Here is a 22,231-nt window from a genome sequence, read left to right on the forward strand (position 1 = left end):
ATGTGTGATAATTTGACTTTAAAATAGCCTTTGATGTAAAATGTATATTACCTCTAACAAATGAAAGCAGTAGTTGTTTCAAAAACTTTTTTTGTAGATTAATTATAACTCATGAAATTGTCGACGGCGGTACCTTCTGGTATTAATTAATGCTTTTATTCTTCAAATTACCTTGAAATCTTAAACTTAGAAAGTAAAAACAGTTATGAAAAATCAACATATTATTTGACTAAACAATTATGACAACATCCATAAAAGCGAAGCACTGAAACGGTAGGACAAACGGACATTAACACTTATATAGTGTCAGAACTGAATAATCAGAATATAAATGTATAAGAGTCGAAGCAAAATTGTAAGTAAATTTGTTGAAAACTGCTTGATTCAGGATAATGTTTATGGACATACTTACATTTTTATGACTTGATTATAGAGTTACTTCGCTTATAACATTATTGCTATGCTTTCTAAATCGTATCTAATTACTAAAGGAATCACCATGCAAAGTTTGAAATCGATATGATATCTCTAACATGCCTAAATTAACGGAAAAAAGCTATCCGTTTGTGAAGGACGTACGGACGGACCGACCCTAATTATAGAAAAGCTTCTCTTTTAAAAAAAACTGACAGAATTGATTTACAACATATTTACTGTTATTAAAAGCGAAGCTTTTCTTTAATTATAGTCGGTCCGTCCGTACGTCCGTCTGTCCGTCAGTAAAAGTTAGATTTGAAGGTGGAAATATTAGCTTTTTTAGTGGAACGGTTAGCTTTTTTCCATTAATTTAAAATTTTCCTATCGATTTCAAACTTTGCAAGGTTATTCCTGTAGTATTTAGGTACGACTTAGGAAGTGTAGCTACTCTAAAATCGTTACCAGAATTTCCGGACGCCCAATTTAAACTGTTGATTTTTAAAATTTTTAAAACAACATATTTTTATGTGATAAAATTATCCGATTGAACTGAATTTTGGGATACTGATTCCTAGGACAACAAAGTACAATGTTATAAGCGATGCATCTCTTTATCAAGTCCTAAAAATGTAATTATGTCCTTAAACATTAACTTGTATTTAAACAGTTTTTAAAAAAATTACTCTTAATTTTGTTTAGACTTTAATAAATTTATATTCTGATTATTCAGTTCTAATAATGTTCGTTTGTCCTACGTTTTCATAGCTTGGTTTTATGGATGTTTTCATCCTTGTTTATATAGAAACAATAAGCAATTTAACACACGAATTTTGTATGAAAGACACAATAGTATAAGTTGTAGTATTTATTACAAAAAGGTTAAAAACTTTTTGTAGAATTGCTATGCTTTCTAAATCGTACCTTACTACTAAAGGAATAACTATGCCAAGTATGAAATCAATAGAACAATTATAAAAGGCCTAAATTAATTATAAGAGCTATCCGTTATGGACAGACAGACCAACCCTTAATAAAGAAAAGCTTTACTTTTAAAATCAAGCATCAGAAAAAGTCTTATTTTTTAAATTATAATTATAGATCCACAACGACCAAAATCTTTGACCTATGTAGATTATGATCACATTTGAAAAAGGTTTTGCCATGTCTTAAATAAGATACAAAATTAAATAAAAAAATTTTCAATTGCTAAATAATCTTTAATATACCAGACATTAATTTGATGTTAAATTAAAATATACTATGTGCCCCTAGCATCTAGTTGGTCTGTTTTCTAAGGGGTAAGGCATAAAATCATCCAGAGACTTAAATCTAAAAATCAAATAGCCTGAACCCATCCTGGGTCCTATGTACGTGAAGCTTTCCTAGAGTGTAGAACTAAATCAGCTATCGAAATCTTAAGCTACAGATAAAATACATACTGTTTACATACAAAACATATCAGATGATCATTATCAAATTTTTGTCAACTTTAATGCAATTAAAATTAAAAAACGTTTACTTTACCTAGTAACTATTAAGTAATAAAATGGTAAATGAAGTGTATTCAAGTATATCTTTTAAAGTAATGTTTTTAAATGAACCTTTCGTGTCATATATTAACCTACTTACTGTTTCATTATATCAAAATTTTATCCATATAAAATTTAAAATTGTTTAGAACAGAAAAGACTTTTGTGTAATAAACGGCTGGCTAAGTATCTAATCAACTAGGATTAGTGCTTTTTATATGACTTTTTATATCACTAATAATGCATAAAATAACCACTGTTATACATCCTAAATATGCAGTGTTGAATTGTCTATAAAAATATTGTTTTTAAGCCTCAACAAATATGACAAAATTATATTTACAAGCTTTAAACTATAAGATGATTTTTGATTAAAGGTTATTTTAAAGTCAAATAATCACATATTTTTATTAAAAATCTTTGAAATACTATAGACACGAAGAAGGAGCAGATACAATTTAGGAAAAACCAGTTTTGATTCAGCAAATGTGTATATTTATAGGATCCATTGACCGCTTGATGCGTGTTGGTTTTAAATCCGCTAAACTGTTGAGGAAAAGCGTGAGCAACTCTATAACTATAATTGGACCATGTACTAACACAACGTAGGAACAGTGCGACAGCATGATTGTTTAGAAAGTGTACAAGTTTTGGAATGAAAAGGCAATAAGAAAGCTATAATAGCTTAATTTTTAGTATAAAGTTATGCTTGCGGAAATTATATATTGTCTAAAAAGTTCGGCACTCATATGTAACTATATATAAACAAGAATCTTCCGTCAACTAGATATTTATATTTAAGATGGACAGATTGTGTCGAATTGACCATATATGGTGATAAATATACTATCCAAACTAACCTGCTTCTAATAGGAGACCTACTGTAAGATCTATGATATAAATCTGGAGACCTATGACCTCTGCCCCTTCCCTTCAGGCTCCTGTCCGCATCGTGAATACTCCTAACAATAATAAAACAAGATTAGGTTACATAAAAACTTGAGTCTTTTAGAAAAATTTTTAAACATGCCAAATCTTTACGGTAGGTCAAAATTGACAATTAAAAAACATCCCATTACTTCATCGAAAGGTAAATTCAATAAAACGACCAAAAATATCTTTTAAGCAGCCAAGGACGCCCAAGCTTTTAAAGGGGGGGGGGGGGGAATTAAAAATAAAAAAAATTGGGTCCCTGTAAGAACCAATTTTTAATCATTTTGATTAGATTAGTATTTTTCTCCCTCTAAATTATGGTGAATTAAATTAGGATATATCTTAACATATTTAAATAGGATAAGTCATTATGACAAAAAATATATAGTAGCTTTTTGTTGGGTAATGTTTATCAGATAACAGGACGTGCAGTAAAAATCCGACAGCTATGTCATTCTTAGGGTTGGCAATACGAATCCGGAATTCGCCCAATTTTGGAATCTGAATCCGGAATCCGTTTTTCATAGCGGAATCCGTTTTTAATAGCGGATTCGGATTCTTAATTGGTAGGCTAAATTTAGCGTCTTTAGTTTTTTCTTTCAACTCCTCCTTTCAGAAGGCAAAGATCCCCCCACCCCCATATCTTCCCTTCCCACCTACACCACCAAGTTGAGAGATCACACAAAGAACAATAATTTTTAGGACATATGTAGCACTTAAATTTTAAAAAGCCTTATAAAATATTGCTAGAATTCGGAATACGCCAAAAAAAAGAATCCGGAATCCGCGAAGAATCCTCGCTTTTTTTGGACGGATTTCTGTAATAATCCGAAAACCGGTCAAAAAAATTGACGGATTGCTATCCCTAGCCATTCTTTAGTTGTATCTCATACATAAGCTAACTTAACTCTAAATAAACAACAATACATATACAAGGAAACTTGTTCTATCCTATTAGTTCCTAGGAAAGTTTAAGGAAATTTTTGTGCTTTTTTTTATCCACTTATATTTAGAGCATTTAAAAGCAAGATGCACAGTCGCTAATAGACAACTAAATAATAATATGTTATGTAACCATTACCTTGAAAGCATTCTTGCCAATCCTTTCTCCTCTCTTCCTGAAGGTCTTTGTGGTCGGGGTGGTAATATCACCTTGGAAGCAACAGACCTACAAAATATTTTTAACATTTAATAAAATCTCAATAATTTTATTGTTTTAATCTACAGAAGGGGAAATTTGGTTACAAGATCTTAAGAAATAGATAGCCTAACACTATTCATAGACTACTAATAAATCTTTTTCTGTTTTCGAGATCTTATCGGACATAAACATACCACTTTCTACTTTATACCACCCCCCCCCCACCCCATGGACTTTCTTTGTCGGATTAATCCGTTTGGAATCCAAATCCGAAATCCATGAAAAAGACACACGGATTGCCGTCCCTGTTTATCATTGGGGATGTGGAATAGATTTATGTCCTACCTACTTCTTACGGGGGTGTATATTCTGCACAAGATAAATTTTTTTCCACTGCTGCAATTTTTTTTCCCTCCTAAATTTTTTCAGCAAGGAAGGGGAAAAAAGTGGGAAAATATTTTCCGAACTCTTTATTTTCCATATTATCCCCCCTTCCTCATATTTTAAAGTTTTTTTCATCAAGGAGGGGAGAGAAATGAAAACAATGCTTACATTTCTTTTAATTTTTTACATTTTTCCCCCAACAACATGTTTTCATTCCACCCCCCCCCCCCCTCAGCAGGGTCAAATTTGCAGAATATACACCCCTGACTTCTTATGATCCCTGGTTTTGTTAAATTTTGTAGTTTTCAAATACCTTCTTTCCATAGATCTAGATCTTGAGCGTGGTTTTCTAACAATCTGAACTTGGCTTGAGATAGGACCTCTCCTTTCCACAGAATAACTGCGGCTCCTACTCCTAATAAAGAATATTATTTGTTAGGTACCTAGGTAAAGGATTGATTTCTAAATAGCAACAAAGTACCTAATGAAAGGAAAACAGAGGCTCTTACTTCCAATAAATAATAATATTTGTTAGGTACCTAGGTAAAGAATTCATTTACAAATAGTAACAAGTACCAAATGAGAGAGAAATATAATTTTGCTTTAGGTCTTGTCCGGTTCTTTCTGAAAAAAGGTACTACCTAGCCCTAGCAGATCTGTTTGGTTGGAAAAATTGCTGTTCATCTTTCTTGGATTTTTTCTTCTTTAATTTCTTTATGGGCGGGGTTCCTTTCTTTACCTATATGGAAGATTTTTTATTACTCATAGATTTATAACCCTTGTTAGGTAATAAAACACAATGAGCTGAAAAAGGAGGACAATCAGGTGTCTTACCCAAATTTACCCAACTTATTAGAATCTAAGAGTTATAAGAGCTGAAAAGCATTTTAATATTTTTACATTAAGGGGGGGGGGGGGGGGGTTAATGCAACCATCTCGTAATCAGTGAGCAAATGGCACTTAGAATTCGAATTTTGATCTAAACTTTTGCATGAGTAATCCTTTGTAGGTCTATTTTCCCTAAATTGAACAAAAAGTTGGAAAAGTAACGGCTGGCGGCTCAGCCGTTTAGCCGTTTTTTGCCTATTTTAAGGGTAAATTCATCATCAATTACGTAGGAATCAACTATTTAAAACATATTTTTGGTTTAATTCATGTTAAAAAGTAGCAATAACCATTTTTGAAACTTCTAGTACCAACAGCTACCGTCTAGAACCGTTTGATAGCATTTTGGAGTGGCAACGAGAATAAGGTGGAGATAGGTTTCGTGAATAAGTACTATAGATATCCAAAAAATGGCAAAACTGCTGAGCCGCCAGCGGTTAGCCAATACTTTTCCAACTTTTTGTTCGATTTAGGGAAAATAGACCTACCAAGGATTACTCATGCAAAATTTTAGATGGAAATTCGAATTCTAAGTGCCATTTGCTCAATGATTACGAGATGGTTGCATTAACCCCCCCCCCCTTAATGTAAATATTAAAATGCTTTTCAGCTCTTATAACTCTTAGATTCTAATAAGTTGGGTAAATTTGGGTAGAACACCTGACATTCTTAGGCCAGTGATAGGTATGTGTAATGTAGTAAGTTAGTTTTGGTTAAAATGGGGGTTTGTTGTGTATTCTAAAATCTGTTATCGAGGAATCAAATGGTGTAGCTCATACCAACACTTAAACCTTTCAACTCTAGAGTTATATGTATCTCAACCGTATTCCGAGTCAACCAAAAGAGAAATACAAACCTTAAGTGATTTAGCTGAAGTTTTAACTGCTTTTTTCAGCAAAGCCTCTGGATTATATCCCGCATCCTCTTCCCTTAAAATACAAATATTTATGTTGGTGATTTCCCTCAAAGTGTTTAGTCGAGCACAAAAACCTCCCACTTCCTTATTTTGAAGATTAAAAACAATGGAAGGTGTTGAATTACGTTTGTTTGTTTTTTATTTTCCTGTGAAAATTCCCTATGCTAATAAGCATAGTTATCGTGATTTCTATTTTTTCATTTAGGTAGGTACTTCTCTTTCTTTCTTTTTGTATGTTCGTCAAACCAAGATTTTTTAGAATGTTGTCATCCTTGTTTTAAAATTCTTACTTTTCTGAATCACTTGAATCAGAAGAAGGCGGTGAAATTGTTTTCTTTTTCTTCTTTTTGCTTCCGATATCAACTAGGTTTGCATTTCCCTCTTTACCTCCTAAATTTTCAACAAAATTAAATTTGGGGTGAAAGAAGCTTGGTAATATTTTTTCTTGCATTTGAAAAAAAGTTTGACTATCAAAATCAAAGGGCGACGAAAATCAATGTTGTATTTAGAAAACTTCTGACAATTTCTAACTATACAAGGAAATTTTCTGAAGACAAAATACTGAAATTATTTTAAAATTAATTGAAAATACGGGGAGAGGGGGATATTTTCGTTTGTCTTTTTATTATTTTATATCATGGTTAGATTTTTATTATAAATTGAAAAGTTTTTTTTACAACGTGAACCAAATTTTTAACAGAAACCTCATAAGTTTAAATATATTAATTTAAATTTTCTTTTTTAAGAAAAACTGTCAAAATTATGTCTGAATTAAAATTATTGGTTGTATTGTATCTTTTCCCTGAAAAACATAACAATTACATACCTGAAGAAACCTTCTTTTTCTTTTTCTTTTCTTTATCCTTTTCTTTATCTTTCTCTTTGGCTGAGGTGGATGTTTTCTTTACTTTTTCTTTTTTCTTCTCAGCCTTTGGCTTCTTTTTCTTATCTTTTTTGGCAACTTCTTCTAGTGTCACTTTTCTATATAGTAAAGAGAAATCAATGAACTGTTGTGTTTATTTAGCATTTTTTAACACTTTTCTTTAAAATATAAGGTATTTGAAGTTTTTAACAGTTTGATGTAAAAGATCCATAAACACGATATTTATTAGTAGAAAAGAGGTTTTCGACCATTTTCAAAACAAAGCATGGGTTACATGGGCCACCCCTAAGCGTCTATGGGGCAATGAATTCCAATTCTTGTAATAATATTAAACAATAACCCTTCCTTGTTGTAACTAAGAAGATGTATGCAAGACAACGCTCATGGGTACCTTAGAAATTGAACCTAAACAAAGAGCTTAGAGTTTCATATTTCTAACTTTCCTCAAATTTTTCTGTTTCTAGGGAGTTTAAACCTACAGAGAGTTACTATGACAAGTAAAGTACATAGAGTAGATATGCTTCATATACAAAATATTAATCTTACTTGAGTTTATCTAAAACATTATGTAGCCAGGTTGTGAAAGCTTTGGTGTGATCATTCAAAAATAATCCAAGATCTTCGTTCATTTGATCCTAAAATAACATGATTTTAAATAAATGGGCTCCAAGTGAGTTTCATAATATCATGCATTTGAACCAAAAGGGAACTATACACGAACGAGAGCAAATGATTTTAAGCACCTTCCAGCAATAATAGTATCACTAATGAAAGGTGCTTAAGATTACTTGCTCTCATTTCTTTTAGTAAGTAACCCACTTAATTTAAAAGGCATAAGTTCTTAAGTATTTGAATTTTCTACAGAGTAGTTTAAAAATCCTATTTGGCTTTAGGCTATATTTCTGTCTCCTCCCCCTTCGAATACAAAGCACCTAATTGCTAGGAGCGAAGCCAATAGTGCAAAACATTTTACCTGTGTTCTGTCATTAGCAACCATAACCATGATATAATCTGGTAATTCATCATCTACATATGCATCCAGCTCTATCAACTTTGCCTAAAAACAATATAAATTTTTTTATAAATCTTAATACCTAAAGATTAAGAAAAAATTGCTTCTATACCTCATGGGGAGCCTAAACTAGAACTTTTCGAGGGATTTAAAGGATAAGACAATTTACAATAAATTGATGTATATACTGCTGGTTTGTACCCACCAATTATTATAAATAAAGATCAATGCTCCTCTTCCCTTTGTTTGGGGAGAAAATTTATTTATCTATCGTTGTCCTCATATCCATGATTGTATATTCTGCTTGGGATCCCCTGCTAAATGGGGAGAGGGAAATGAAATAATAAACAGTCCATGAAATAATTTTTCCAGTTGTTTCCCATTCTTGGAGAGAAAAACCAAGAAAAATGTGAGCGAGGTGGGGAAAATAAATAAAACGAAGAGTAGGTACCTACTGAAAACATTTTTTCATTTTTTCCCCTCTTTAGGGAAAAAACAAGGGGGGAGGAGAGGAAAATGAAATATTTTGCACCAGGGAAAAAAATAAATCTTGTGCAGAATGTATACCCCTGATCGTATCATTGAAAAATAACTTACTTTAATAGCAGCTCTGATTTTGTTAGAAACCTCAGTCCCTAAATTATCCATTTTTTATATCTGAAAATATGAAAAAAATCTGTCAAATATGTATGATATCACATAGAATCTTTAGCAGCTATTTTACTTATTAAACTATTCACTAGATTTTTCATTTCTTCATCCTAATATGAGTGATTTGGTAATACATATTTATTAATGGTTTAAAACAGTGTTTCGGAGCCGAAGCCGCCATATTTTGGTGGAGCCGGAGCCGTGATTTTCGTTAAAAAAAACGGCTCCGGCTCCGGACTAGATAAATAAAGAGACTTTTTATAAATTATAATTTGGTAACTCTGTTTTGTCATGTGCAAATGCCCTTTTTAAGTTTTTCAAGTCCATTTTTATCAAAAATTGAACTTTTAAAACCTTCAAGTCAAAATAAAAAATATTTTTTTTATGGGGAAAAAATATGTCAAGTTTTTCTTGATTTTAGGTTGGAGCCGGAGCTGGAGCCGGAGCCGCACCAAAATCAAACGGCTCCGAAACACTGGTTTAAAATTTGAATCTCTTTAACTTATATGCATGCACACCCATAAAAATGACTCATATTACTAAGTAAACATAAGAAACTTTCAGGATTATTTTTAGACAACAGTACAGTAATTCACATTTCCTTTACAGAATTTCAATTCACTAGTTGAAAAATTGTTGTTATTGATTACAAAAAGAATGAAAAGCTATATTTGATGACATCTGAGTAAATTCTGTTTTCTGAACCTAGCCAAGACGGGCAGAGAGACAGTTGGTTTTGTAGAGTAGCTTTGTTACTAACAACAACAAATCTAGAACCAAATCACACATTCCTTAAGTTTATACAACTTTCTAAGTTGTTTAGTATCACAGTCACTGTGTAAAGATTGTAAAGATGACCACTCTCCATCTACCAACTCTTTGGCTTCACTTAAATCCTACAAAAAAAACTATATTTAGTTTTATAACATACCTAGTCAATAAAAATACTTGACTACCTACTACTGTTATGTTTTGCGCGTGACTTAATAAAGAAAGTAGAGGGAATGGGCGGCCCTTAAACAGGAGCAACTCATAACAATGAACAGTTAGAACTTCTGAACAAAGTGTCAATGGTGTGATGCATGTTACCTAGCCTAACATCCTTTCATGTTCAAATTTATTTTCGTGCAACTAACGATCGGTTCAGCCGCTTACGAGATCTTAGCAGATATTATACATCCTCTAACTTTAGTAGAGTAGATTGTGGATATCAATAGGTTATTTTTCCCAATTACAAATTCTTATTAATTCTTACAAATTAAAAAATAATACATAAGAAAGATCATTAGTATTGACGAGCTTACCTTATTAATAGCACAAACAAGCATTGTATTGTCTTTATCTTCAGCTCCAAATGTTTTCAAACTTTGGGAAATATTTGTACTCGAGGAAAGGTTGTAAAGGATTTCTGTTTGAATAGATCGTGTTCTGAAACAATAAAAACTTTGTAATTCATCCTAACTATTTAAAACTATGGACTTCATGTTTTACTTTCTACTATTTCCAATTAATTTTGAAACTTTCAATCTTATCTTTCTTTACTTTAATTCAAGTTTTTAGGTATCTATTCTTTTTTTCTTAAAAATTTTTAAGAACCACATGAAAAAAAAGTACGAATAGAAATTAAAAGATTATGTGATTGTGCAAAATGACGATGTATTTATAGAGTAGCTTCGCTATTTCAAAACATGTGATTTGCTCACCTCATACAGTTTCTTGATTTATATAAAGCAGCTTTATTGGCCGCCACGGCTATAACTAGAGGGTCTGGTATCAAGCTGCTCTACTCATTGAGTTTATTCATTTAACCACTTGTTTTTAATTTAATTCTTCCTTTACTTCCTTTACTTAGGTAGATAACAACCAAGATGAAGACATCAAAAAAATCAGAACGGGATACATGGAATTTTCAATTGGCAGCTAAAATTTTATACACTTATTAAAGGCTTTAATTAACATTGTTTAACATTCCAAGAAAAAGGTATTTTGTGTAGAATAAATTCCTTAATAACAACAGCATCTAATTTTCCATCGAGGACAGCTTGCCTAAACGAGTTTTTTAAGTGGTAATTGTAAAAGTATTTCGCAAATCATAAATTTACGAATTATTGCCTAACCATGACAACAAAATATTAAATAGTTTTCCGTTATTACGCGATTTGAACAGGTAATTGAACAAGGATGACAACATCCATAAAAGCGAAGCACTGAAATGGTAGGACATACGGACATTAACACTTGTATAGTGTCAGAACGGAATAATCAGAATATAAATGTATAAAAGTCGAAGCAAAATTCAATTGTAAGTAAATTTGTTGAAAAACTGCTTGATACAGAATAATATTTATGGACATACTTACATTTATAGGACTTGCTTATAGAGTTGCTCCGCTTATAATATTGTACTTTGTTGTCCCAGGAAACAATATTATACCAAAAACCAGATCAATCGGATAATTAGATCAAATAAAAATTTGTTGTTAAAAAAGTAGAAAAATCAACATGTTTAAAATAGACGTACGAATATTCTGGTAATGATTATGAAAATGCTACGCTTTCTAAATCGTACCTAACTACTAAAGAAATCACCATGCAAAGTTTGAAATCGAAAGGACAATTCTAACTTTTCTAAATTAACTAAAAAAGCTTTCTGTCTCGGATGGATGTACGGACCGACCCTAATTATAGAAAAGCTTCGCTTTTAAAAATACTAGAGCCATGATCAGGCCAATAACACTCGGCGTAAGTTAAACTTAATAACCTACCTAATCTCAGGAGTATTTTTAACATTTTGAGCAAAACCAATTGAAATTCTATCTCCCGTAGAAGTTAGCTCATAATCGACTTCTAGTTTCATTTTTAAAATCTGAAATCATTCCTTTATTTTAACATTTTTAGATAGAATAACAAAATTTAAAATGTCTTTTCTCCTTTTGCTTTTAAAGTTTGTTTTTGTTTAATAAATTCTTCTTCTCTGTTGGCAGCGCTGATATTAGTTTGTTCAAATTGTTTCACTAAATCCAGCGCGTTTTTAATTTCAGATGCATATTCTTTCTGCAGTATTATTTGCTGGATTTGTCTAAACCTAAAAACAAGAAAGTTATCTTAGTGAAACTTTAAACAAGCGGGGATTTATATTCAAGCATGTTAAGTAATTATGTTCTTTAAAAAGACCGAAACTTTATAATTATTATCCTAATATATAAAGTAGTAAGCGTTTTTTGTCTGTCCTAAAGGATCTCGCTAACCGCTGAACTGATATTGTTCTCCTTTACAGTGAATTTTCTTATAGGTCCTGGGAAGGTTTTAAACTATTTTTGGTCTTCACCCCCCTCCCCCCAAAATATTTTTTTTTAGGTATTCTTTTCAAACTCAAATTTAAAATGGGATGAGGTCGACTTTTCCCCCTCCTAACTTAAGTGCCCCTCGAGGCTTCTAGAGGGCATAGCCGCTAGTATTTATATATATTAAAATTATTGGTTGAAAACTTTGGACACTGCTAGTTTTACCAAAAAATAATAAAAGTAACCAAAGTTGTTTAACTCAACAAATGAAATAGTGTTTATAAAAATACAAAATAGAAAACTTACGAAGGAACTCCAGGTCTCCCATCGGCATACGACCAGTCCAGATTGTCAATAATAGGATTTCCAACACTAATTAAGCTACGACTTTCACCCTGAAATTATTTGTTGATTAAATTCTCTTGGTATGATATTTATAATTAGAATTGTCCCGACTTGTGTCATGTTGGATCCGTTACAAATACCAAATACATGGGATCCCCTGCTCAGGGGGGGGGGGGGGAGATAAAAATAAGTGGTTGGAGGCGAAAAAAATGTAAAAATTAAGAAAACTGAAAACATTTTTCCCCTCCTCGGTGAAAAAAAATCTATAAAATGTGTGGTAGGAGGGATAAAATAAACAAAATATAGAGTTCTTTATATATTTGTCAATTTTCCCCCATACTTGGTGAGAAAAAACTAGGGGGGGGGGGGGGAAATAAAAAAATTTGTAGCCGGGGAAAAAAAAATAAATCTTGTGCAGAATATACACCCCTGACCAAATAATAAACAAATCTTTAGCATTAATGGATAACATATCAGACAAAGGTCTTGCAACCGAAGGGTTGCATTTCTGATAGCTGTTTAGTTAATTAATGTAAATCGTGGAGAAATTCTAACAAAACTATCCGGAATCTTACCAATTGATATTCTCTATAATCACCACCAAGAGATCTTCTCATACGTTTTCTTATCCATTTCTCTTTTCGTACCTGAATAAACAATGACGTTAGTCTTTTTGGTTTTAATAAATGTTGAGGAAAATTATAAAAATTAAGAAGTTTAAGATTTTTCATGAAAGCAAAGAAGATAACTTAATGAAAATTAACAGATACTTCAAGTTTGGGTGGCGTAATATTAGTTTTAATCAATTAAGTTTATCCTTCCTTGATTAGAGCCCCTGGATGCAAGTTGCGCAGCCTCTGATTGTCTTTTAAAATCAATCTACAACTATTCTATTGGCTAATCAAGCTATAAAAAATAGATTTGCAACCTCCAGAAAAAAAGTACGACTTAGCAGGCGGTTATCATCCTTTTACATATTATTGGACCACAAGAAAATTTTATGATATAAAAACATATTTTCGATGCATCTTTTAGGGTAGGAAATAACATTTAACTTAGGTACCTCATTTTTGTTTCCATGTCCTTCCTCATGGCCATACACCTTACGTGCAGCAACTTCTCTCACACTGTTTTAAATAATAGTTGTCAATTTGTTATACAAGTATGTGTTGTTCTTGTGTATGGGAATGAAAATCAATCATAGCATGGTGTTATTGTTCCCATTTATAGAAATGAGTTAAAATCATATAATGACCCTGGGATCCACAGTGGTCCTCAAGGCAAAAGAAGTTTGACAAAACCTACCATAAAAACGGACTATATGGCCATCAAATATACACATTTGAGGGCCAGGAACTGATTTTCTTAAAATCATAGCTGTTCCTTCTTGGGGTTTATTCCATTTTAAAGTTAACAGACCAAATTCCCTAAAAAATCAAGGTTGTTTGTCGCGATTTTGTTGCTTTGGATTCAAACCTTTATAACTTTGGCTGTATGAAAGACTCATGAAAGCCAAACCTACCATTGGAAAGCCTATTGAATGACAATTTCAGCTTTCTTACTTTTTGCTCTACAAGGAAAATTGTAACTAAAGGGAGAAAATTTATTGATAAATCTATTCTCAGAAAGGCTTTCACTAAGGTATTTTGATGTAAATTTTTCAGGATTTTTCTTATGTTCAGTGATTCTTTTGATGACAAATGCAAAAAATACACTTTCATACATTTAATTTGGTATATTTGCATTTTTTCTACCTTGTGCCAAAAATTTTTTAATAAAAATTATAAGTTGGTGTATATTTTTTTGTCCAAAATTGTACATAAATTTCAGGAATAAATATTAAGAACTAGGGTTGGGCCGGATATCCGGCCGGATACCGGATATTGAATCTATCCGGCCGGATATCCGGCTCTATAATTTTTTATACTTTACACCAAAAATCTCTGCTTTTTAAAATCTTAAATGGCTATAATTTTCTTATTATTGAAGCTAGAAGAACATTTTTTCTGAATAAGTTTAACTTTATGTAAATTTATATAAAATTTCTGAAGAAATTTTTTTTTACTACTTTAATATCTGGTAATTTGGCCAGTTATCCGGCCGGATATCCGGTAATTTGGCCGGATAACCGGATATTTGCCGGATATTTGGCGTTGGCCGGATATCGGGCCGGTTACCGGATATCCGGCATTTGAAATCAGCCGGATATCCGGTATCCGGTATCCGGCCAAAAAAGTATCCGGCCCAACCCTATTAAGAACCATCAATTGCTACATTTTACATGTGTAGTTTTAAATTTCCTATATTTATGGTTGTGTAGGAGTCTCAAAAATGCTAAACCTACCATTGTAAAGCTTGTTGAACACTATATCCAAATAAATCTACGACTTTAAAAAAAAAATTGACTTAAAAGGCTTGCACAGGATTTATGTTAGGTGTAATAAATTTCACCAAAAATGTTTTCTTTCCTACAAAATTTGGAGTAGAAGGGAGGTTAAAAGCAGTAATAGTTATCACATGTCCTGTTTCAACACCAATCTATGGAGGGGGTGTGCCCCCCCCCCCCAAAAAAAAAATGGTGCAGGGCTTAGGTGCCCCCCCCCCCTTTCCCCAATAAAAAGGGAGGGGGGTAACATTTTGATAGTTGAAAATAATGCAAAATTTAAAAATTAAAAAAAATATTTTTTTCAAAACTCAACAAGATATAACATCCCCCCCCCCTGGCCCCCCTCCCCTATCCCATATAACAGTTAATTCACAGTTGGGGGAGAGGGGGGGTGTAAAGAGTGCATGAAGAGTCATCATCATTGCTTTTTAGTTCTCGGCAGAACGTAGGCCATGCACAATGGTTCTCAAATCTTAACATTATCTCATTCATAATATCTCACAGATAGAGCAAAACGCGCTTTTGTTTGCTTAAAAAACGGCTTTTTCCGACGATTATTATAAAGTACAGGGAAAGGAAGAAATTTTACGTATTATATAAAATGTGCATTAAATTCTTTTTCTCCCATTATAGCTAAAATTAAACTTTTTCACATTGTTCTTGATTTTTCCTAACGGTTAAGCTAACTTTTAACATAATCCTTGCTTTAAACCAATGTATAGTTACTTAGAAATTGATAAAATAAGCAATATTTTTTATTGAAAACCAAATACAATAACAAAGCTAGAAACTGTTTTTTTTAGTATCCAATTAACTTTAGATGGCCCATCTCTTGCCCACCTTTAATTACAAAATTTGTAAATAATAAAGATGCAATATTTCTTTATAAACAGTCTGATAAAAGTGTAAACTAATTCTCCAAAGTGGGTTGTTTATAGTCCAACACAATAAAAAAGGATATTATCACTTCAAATAATCTCTGAGATTCAACTCTTTGTAAACAGTAAGGTATTTTTTTGTCAATAATACGAACTTAAAATAAATCTATATTACTTAATTTCTATGTTATTACAGCATGAATTAACAATTTTATGTCATAAAATAAATGCTTAACAGTAAGTAAATAGTTTAAACTATATGTGACAAGTTTAATATCCCTACAAACATTTTAATAAAGAAAAAAGTTTAGATTTTCCCTGTTTTTCCAGTTTTCCCTCCCAAAATACCAAAAAATCAAGGCTTAAATCCTTGATATTTTTGTTAATACGACATTTTTAGTTGATCAGTTTATTGAAAGGTGCTTAGAAAATGTTAAGATTTGATAATATGATGAGAAATTTTTACCTTTACACTCCCTTTAAGTGTTCCCTCCTCCAGGTTGTTTTTGGTCTACCTGGTTTCCCCTTTCCTATTTGGGGGTTCCAAGTCAAGGCCTGGATATTAGGCCGACTCAAGATGCAAAATTTTTTGGCGCGCTATCTTAACCCATTCTATTCATAAATATAAGACTTTTGATACCTTTAAAAGTGTTCTCAGACTATTTTTTCAGCAATATGTCAAATTCGAATTTCATAAAAAAGGGGAAGGTTCCCTCCTGGGGGTGAAATTTTTTTTTCTTTCAAACCATGGCTTCATACACCTTCCTGAATTCGTCTTGAAGAGTACATTAAGAATCAAAAAACGTTTTTTAAAAATATTGATCCCAGAAAAAGTTATCCTCAAATAACCGTCAAAATCACCTGATTTTGCTAAAATGGCCAAAATTGTTAGTTTTTTGAGAATAGCTCTTGCTATGATCAAAATATTTTAAAATCGTTTTTTGATCCTTAATGTACTTTTCAAGACGAATTCAGGAAGGTGTATAAAGCCATGGTTTGAAAGAAAAAAAAATTTCACCCCCAGGGGGGAACCTTCCCCTTTTTTATGAAAATCGAATTTGACATATTGCTGAAAAAAAGCTACCAGAACACTTTTTTTGGTATCATTGTTCTTTATATCATAAAAGGAATGGGTTGAAATAGCGCGCCCATTGAATTTTTAAAAAAGTGGTAATTCTGAGTCGGCCTACTGGATATATCATCATGCCCTTTCCTTAGTGTGTGCCCCAACCATCACCATTTCCTCTGTTTTATTGTCAGTTTGATGTCTGACATGTCACTGCGCTCTAGAAGCTCAGCATTTGTGATCTTATTTGGCCAAAAGATCTAGTGGATTCTCCTGAGACATTTATTGATATATGTCTGTAGCTTGGAGACCACTGCTGTGTTTAGGAACCAAGTTTCAGCCCCATACAGCAAAACAGAGAGAACATCTTAACTTGGTCTTTATGGAGATGTTGTTGGAATTCCAAATTTTGTTCAGGCTGGCAAAGGCTGTCCTAGATTTGTTAATTCTAGCTTTAACATCTGTTAAAGTGCCTCCAGCTTCATCAATTTTACTTCCAAGATACTCAAAACAATCTACATCCTCAAGAATTTGGTCTCCAATGGTAATTGGTTCTTGGGAATTTGCATTTAATTTGAGTATTTTGGTTTTAGGAACATTAGTTTCTAGTCCAATTTTCTTGGAAGTTTCAGCTATCATGTTAGTCCTTCTTTGCATTTGACTTCTATTGCTTGTTAACAAAGCAATATCATCAGCAAAGTCCAAAACTCCTAAATATTTTGGATTGCCAAATAGCTCCCAGCAAATGCCATCATTACTTTCACAGTTCTTCATGATCCAGTCAATGGCAAGGAGGAAAAGGAAGGGAGAAAGAAGGCATCCTTGTCTGACGCCTGTTACAATCTCAAAAAAGGTTGATAGTTTACCTTTATACATTACATTTCCACCTCCTTTATGAAAGATAGCTTTAATGATATTGATTATCTTTTCTGGAATGCCATAGTGTCGGCAGATTTTCCAGAGAGATCTTCTGTCTAAAGAATCAAATGCTTTTTTGTAGTCAATGAAGTTTACAAAGAGCTTAGAGTTCCATTCCTTGGATTGCTCTATGATGATTCTTAGAGAGGTTACCTGATCAATATTGGAACGGTTTAGTCTAAATCCAGCCTGATTAGGTCTTAGCTTTTCATAAACCTTTTTCTTTATTCTATTAAGAAAAATCTTACTAAGGATACGGCTAGGTACTGAAAGAAGCATTATCCCTCTGTAGTTTCCACATTGGGTCAAGTGTCCTTTTTTGGAATGCCTCAGCTGATGTATCTAGGTCTGCTTTTATTACCTCAGCTGGTATGTTATCAGGTCCAGTGGCCTTGTTATTTTTCAAATTTTTAATGGCCTCTTTGATTTCCAATAGATTTGGCGCTTGACAGTCAATGTCAAGTGCATCTGAGGGTGGAATCTCAGTTTCTTCCTCTGGAACTGGAAGATTTAGCAGTTCAGTGAAGTGCTCTGCCCATCTATTTGGAATATCTTCATCAGTTTTAAGGAGTGAACCATCCTTGTCCCTGATGTGTGATCCTGATTTGTGTACTTTACCTGCAATGCTCTTAGTAATCTCATAGACATCTTTCATTCTATTTTGATTAGCAGCATTTTCTGCTTGCATAGCAAGGTTTTCCAAGTGTTCTTTTTTTTCAATTCTGACACTTCTTTGGATTTCCCTGCTGAGCATCTTATACAGGTCTTTATCTTCTGGAGAGTTTCTAGAAAGTGTTTTTTGTCTTACATATCTTCTTTGATCCATGAGATCAATGGATCTTTTAGTGATCCACGGCTTTTGGTTAGCCTTTTTGAAACCTAATTATTCTTGGCTAGTATCATTATAAACTTTTTTGATACTTTGCCCAATATCTTCAACTCCATCTTCCTCTTGAAGAGTCAACAACTCTAATCTGTTCTTTTGAGTGAGCTTAAACTCTTGTAGCTTTTCAGAGTTTTGAAGGGTTGTTAAATTATATTTCTTCCTGGGGTTAGGGTTTGAGTCCTGCTTTTTAAATCCAAACCAACTTTAGAAGATAGAAGATAATAGTCTGAATGGTCTTCTTTCAACACTGACATCAAGGAGAGAACCTTTTATACATCTAGATATACAGATGTGGTCTATCTGTTTAAAGGTTCTTTGATCTGGTGATCTCCAAGTGGCAGTATGAATCTTCTTGTGTTTAAAGATGGTTCCACCAATGACAAGTTTGTTTTCAGTACAAAAACTTACAAGTCTATCACTATTGTCATTTTCCTTGCCATTACTTAAGCCTAGGCCATATCTGCCCATGACTAAATTCTCATTATTACTCCCCTCTTGAGCATTGAAATCTTCTAGGAGCATGGTCAGGTCCTTTTCTTTATGACCATTCTTAAATACAGAGTCAAGCTGGTCATAAAATTCGTTTTTGACCTCTGTATCTGCTTGTTCTGTAAGAGCATATGCTACTATAATTCTCAGATTGATGTTTATATCTGAGGATTTGAAGTAAGTCTCCATGATTCTTGGACCATGGGGTTGGCAACTGATCATGGCCTGCTCTGCTTGCTTGGTCAGCATAAGAGCCACCCCTTGCTTTTGTCCTAGATTCTCATTCATATGGCCTGAGTAAAGTATTTTCAAGCCAGAATGATGTTTAAACTCTCCATTATTTGTCCACCTTGATTCGGTGATAGCCAGGATATCTCAACCTTGTCTTTAAGCATTTCTCAGCAAATGTTTTCTTTCTGGCCTGACTGAAACATTGTCTAAACATTCCAGGTGCAAATTTTTGCTGGTCTGCGGGAATTCAGAATCATCTGCCTGACTAGTCCTTTAGCGGTTTCCCAGCCAAACATCATATTGTTGTTTCCAACCTCTACTTTGTTCCTGAGCCCAAAGTTAAATTGGTCTTTACTTTGTGCAGATTGAACGTGAGCAGGTTTTTTTTCTATGGAAGGATTGTTAGCCCCACCCAAACCCCCTGAACTGGGGGAAGTTACCAGAATTTAGAAGGGGAAGAGTTAAAAAAGATGAAAAAAATTCCCAGAGATGTCTAAGGAGGTGGGGGGAGGGGTTGAAATCACCCCCCCCCTAATTTTTTTAAAAAGATATATAGCAGATAATACCCCCCACACCCCATAAAAGTGTTACCCCTGGGGTAAATATATTTTAGGAAAATAAAATAAATTTCAGCACTTTTTACACCCCCCCTCTCCCCCAACTGTGAATTATTCCCCATAGATATGGGATAGGGGAGGGGGGCCAGGCCCGGGGGGGGGGGGGTATGTTATATCTTGTTGAGTTTGAAAAAAATATTTTTTTAAATTTTTAAATTTTGCATTATTTTCAACTATCAAAATGTTACCCCCCTCCCTTTTTAGGAGGGGGAAAGGGGGGGACACCTAAGCCCTGCATCATTTTTTTGGGGGGGGGGGGGCACACCCCCTCCATAGATTGGTGTTAAAACAGGACATGTGATAACTATTACTGCTTTGTAACCTTCCTTCTACTCCAAATTTTGTAGGAAAAAACATTTTTGGTGAAATTTATTACACCTAACATAAATCCTGTGCAAGCCTTTAAAGTCAATTTTTTTTTAAAGTCGTAGATTTATTTGGATATAGTGTTCAACATGCTTTACAATGGTAGGTTTAGCATTTTTGAGACTCCTACACAACCATAAATATAGGAAATTTAAAACTACACATGTAAAATGTAGCAATTGATGGTTCTTAATATTTATTCCTGAAATTTATGTACAATTTTGGACAAAAAAATATACACCAACTTAAAATTTTTATAAAAAATTTTTGGCAAGGTAGAAAAAATGCAAATATACCAAATTAAATGTATGAAAGTGTATTTTTTGCATTTGTCATCAAAAGAATCACTGAACATAAGAAAAATCCAGAAAAATTTACATCAAAATACCTTAGTGAAAGCCTTTCTGAGAATAGATTTATCAATAAATTTTCTCCCTTTGGTTACAATTTTCCTTGTAGAGCAAAAAGTAAGAAAGCTACAAAAAATTTAAAGCTATGTCTGAAATTGTCATTCAATAGGCTTTCCAATGGTAGGTTTGGCTTTCATGAGTCTTTCATACAGCCAAAGTTATAAAGGTTTGAATCCAAAGCAACAAAATCGCGACAAACAACCTTGATATTTTAGGGAATTTGGTCTGTTAACTTTAAAATGGAATAAACCCCAAGAAGGAACAGCTATGATTTTAAGAAAATCAGTTCCTGGCCCTCAAATGTGTATATTTGATGGCCATATAGTCCGTTTTTATGGTAGGTTTTGTCAAACTTCTTTTGCCTTGAGGACCACTGTGGGGAATGTTTATAGTATGAGCTCAACGTTATGACTGCCATGCGGCGCCTATAGATATTTTGAAAATTAAGGAACATGCAATCCCATGCAAACGAACCATCCTTATTAAAACCCAAATATTGGCATGAGTTTGGTAAGTGTCATACTTTTATTAAATCTTGATATGTTGGTACAAACCTTCCATGTCCGACCTTTTCGACCAATAATTTGGATCTTATTAAGAACTAATTGTGTCTAATTTAGATTGTACATCATCAATTAATTGTCAAGTCCATAATAAAATAAGTTAAACATGCAACTAATTTACCTGGTTAAAACTACAGTTTGTTTTGGCACTGCAAATTTATTCGTAATTATTGAAGGAGAAAAATATGCCATTCTTGACACCTTACATTTGGATAAGGAACTCAACATTGTCATTTCTGAAAATTTAAATATTAATGAAACTTATCTCAGGTAATCTCAAAAATAAGTTTTGCAGCTGATTTCACGAAAATAATAGCTAGTAGAAAATATAATAAGTATAAAGCAGTATAATAAGTATTTACATCAAATTAAACAATAAATTGATTAAGTTATTTTTGACCATTCCAATTTTTACTGTCCATAAATCTTTAGTTCAACAGTTTTTTTTTAAATTTAAGCAGGTAAATTTTATGAACGTTTAGTAAATAATTAAAATCAGATCTAGAATATAATATACATTAATTATAATCGGAATAATAGTCAATAGTAATATCCAATTTATATAGAATTTATGCTTAATTGTTTTAATTAGTAAAATCAAAACAAATGTTACAATTTAATTACAACCTTGACGACAAATCACAAGGGCATTTTTTAGAGGAAATCGTTTCATAATTTTTAACCCTTAATTCAGTAAGAAATAAGACATTTAACTCATAAAAAAAGACAAAATAACCGTTAATAAATACGATTTTACATCACATAACGAAATTTTAGTCGTATTTCGCAATGAAAACAATCCGAATTCCGAAATATTTCCATTTGAAAGGAAAAGTGGAGGGGGGATGGAAATGTATGGAATGGCTTCTGTACAAAACTTTACAAACAATTTTACCCCCCTAAAGAAGTATATTTTTCCCTTGTAAAGCACAAAACAAATAAAATATGTTTAAAGATGAAATATCAAATAATAAACTGAAAATTGAAAAATCTTTCTCATTACAAAATAGTTAGACAAAAAATGAAATACAATGAGAATAC

At 32.7% G+C, this 22,231-nt stretch overlaps 3 protein-coding genes across 4 annotated transcripts in view; all 3 read right to left on the reverse strand.

Annotated features, from left to right (window-relative positions):
• LOC145325010 (uncharacterized) overlaps window positions 1–8,806 on the reverse strand; it is a 21,484-nt gene extending 12,678 nt beyond the window's left edge. For both annotated transcript variants that reach the window (XR_013881375.1, XM_080167790.1), the window contains exons 1-10: window positions 8,698–8,806; window positions 8,062–8,145; window positions 7,635–7,723; window positions 7,032–7,186; window positions 6,496–6,595; window positions 6,146–6,218; window positions 5,046–5,143; window positions 4,718–4,819; window positions 3,961–4,047; window positions 2,807–2,908 (exon numbers count right to left, since the gene is read on the reverse strand). Coding sequence is in view for 1 of the 2 variants with exons in the window: in XM_080167790.1 (XP_080023916.1) it covers window positions 2,807–2,908; window positions 3,961–4,047; window positions 4,718–4,819; window positions 5,046–5,143; window positions 6,146–6,218; window positions 6,496–6,595; window positions 7,032–7,186; window positions 7,635–7,723; window positions 8,062–8,145; window positions 8,698–8,748 (941 nt within the window). In the remaining variant the exon portion in view is untranslated. The remainder of the gene's footprint in view (window positions 1–2,806; window positions 2,909–3,960; window positions 4,048–4,717; window positions 4,820–5,045; window positions 5,144–6,145; window positions 6,219–6,495; window positions 6,596–7,031; window positions 7,187–7,634; window positions 7,724–8,061; window positions 8,146–8,697) is intronic.
• Window positions 8,748–11,647, reverse strand: LOC145325012 (EKC/KEOPS complex subunit TPRKB-like). Its single transcript, XM_080167793.1, has 6 exons — window positions 11,517–11,647; window positions 10,755–10,797; window positions 10,455–10,534; window positions 10,056–10,179; window positions 9,541–9,647; window positions 8,748–8,859 (listed from the first exon to the last, which is right to left on the reverse strand). Exons 1-6 carry the CDS (start codon window positions 11,606–11,608, stop codon window positions 8,796–8,798), a joined length of 510 nt encoding a protein of 169 aa, XP_080023919.1. The 5' UTR covers window positions 11,609–11,647; the 3' UTR covers window positions 8,748–8,795.
• Window positions 11,617–21,426, reverse strand: LOC145325011 (uncharacterized). The gene is made up of 5 exons (XM_080167792.1): window positions 21,312–21,426; window positions 13,440–13,507; window positions 12,956–13,023; window positions 12,342–12,430; window positions 11,617–11,836 (listed from the first exon to the last, which is right to left on the reverse strand). Exons 1-5 carry the CDS (start codon window positions 21,422–21,424, stop codon window positions 11,665–11,667), a joined length of 510 nt encoding a protein of 169 aa, XP_080023918.1. The 5' UTR covers window positions 21,425–21,426; the 3' UTR covers window positions 11,617–11,664.
• Between the last annotated feature and the right edge of the window lie 805 nt (window positions 21,427–22,231).

Source organism: Acartia tonsa, chromosome 7 (genome assembly GCF_053477335.1).
Source record: "Acartia tonsa isolate MP-2025a chromosome 7, ASM5347733v1, whole genome shotgun sequence".
In the NCBI taxonomy this organism is placed as follows: Eukaryota; Metazoa; Arthropoda; class Copepoda; order Calanoida; family Acartiidae; genus Acartia; species Acartia tonsa.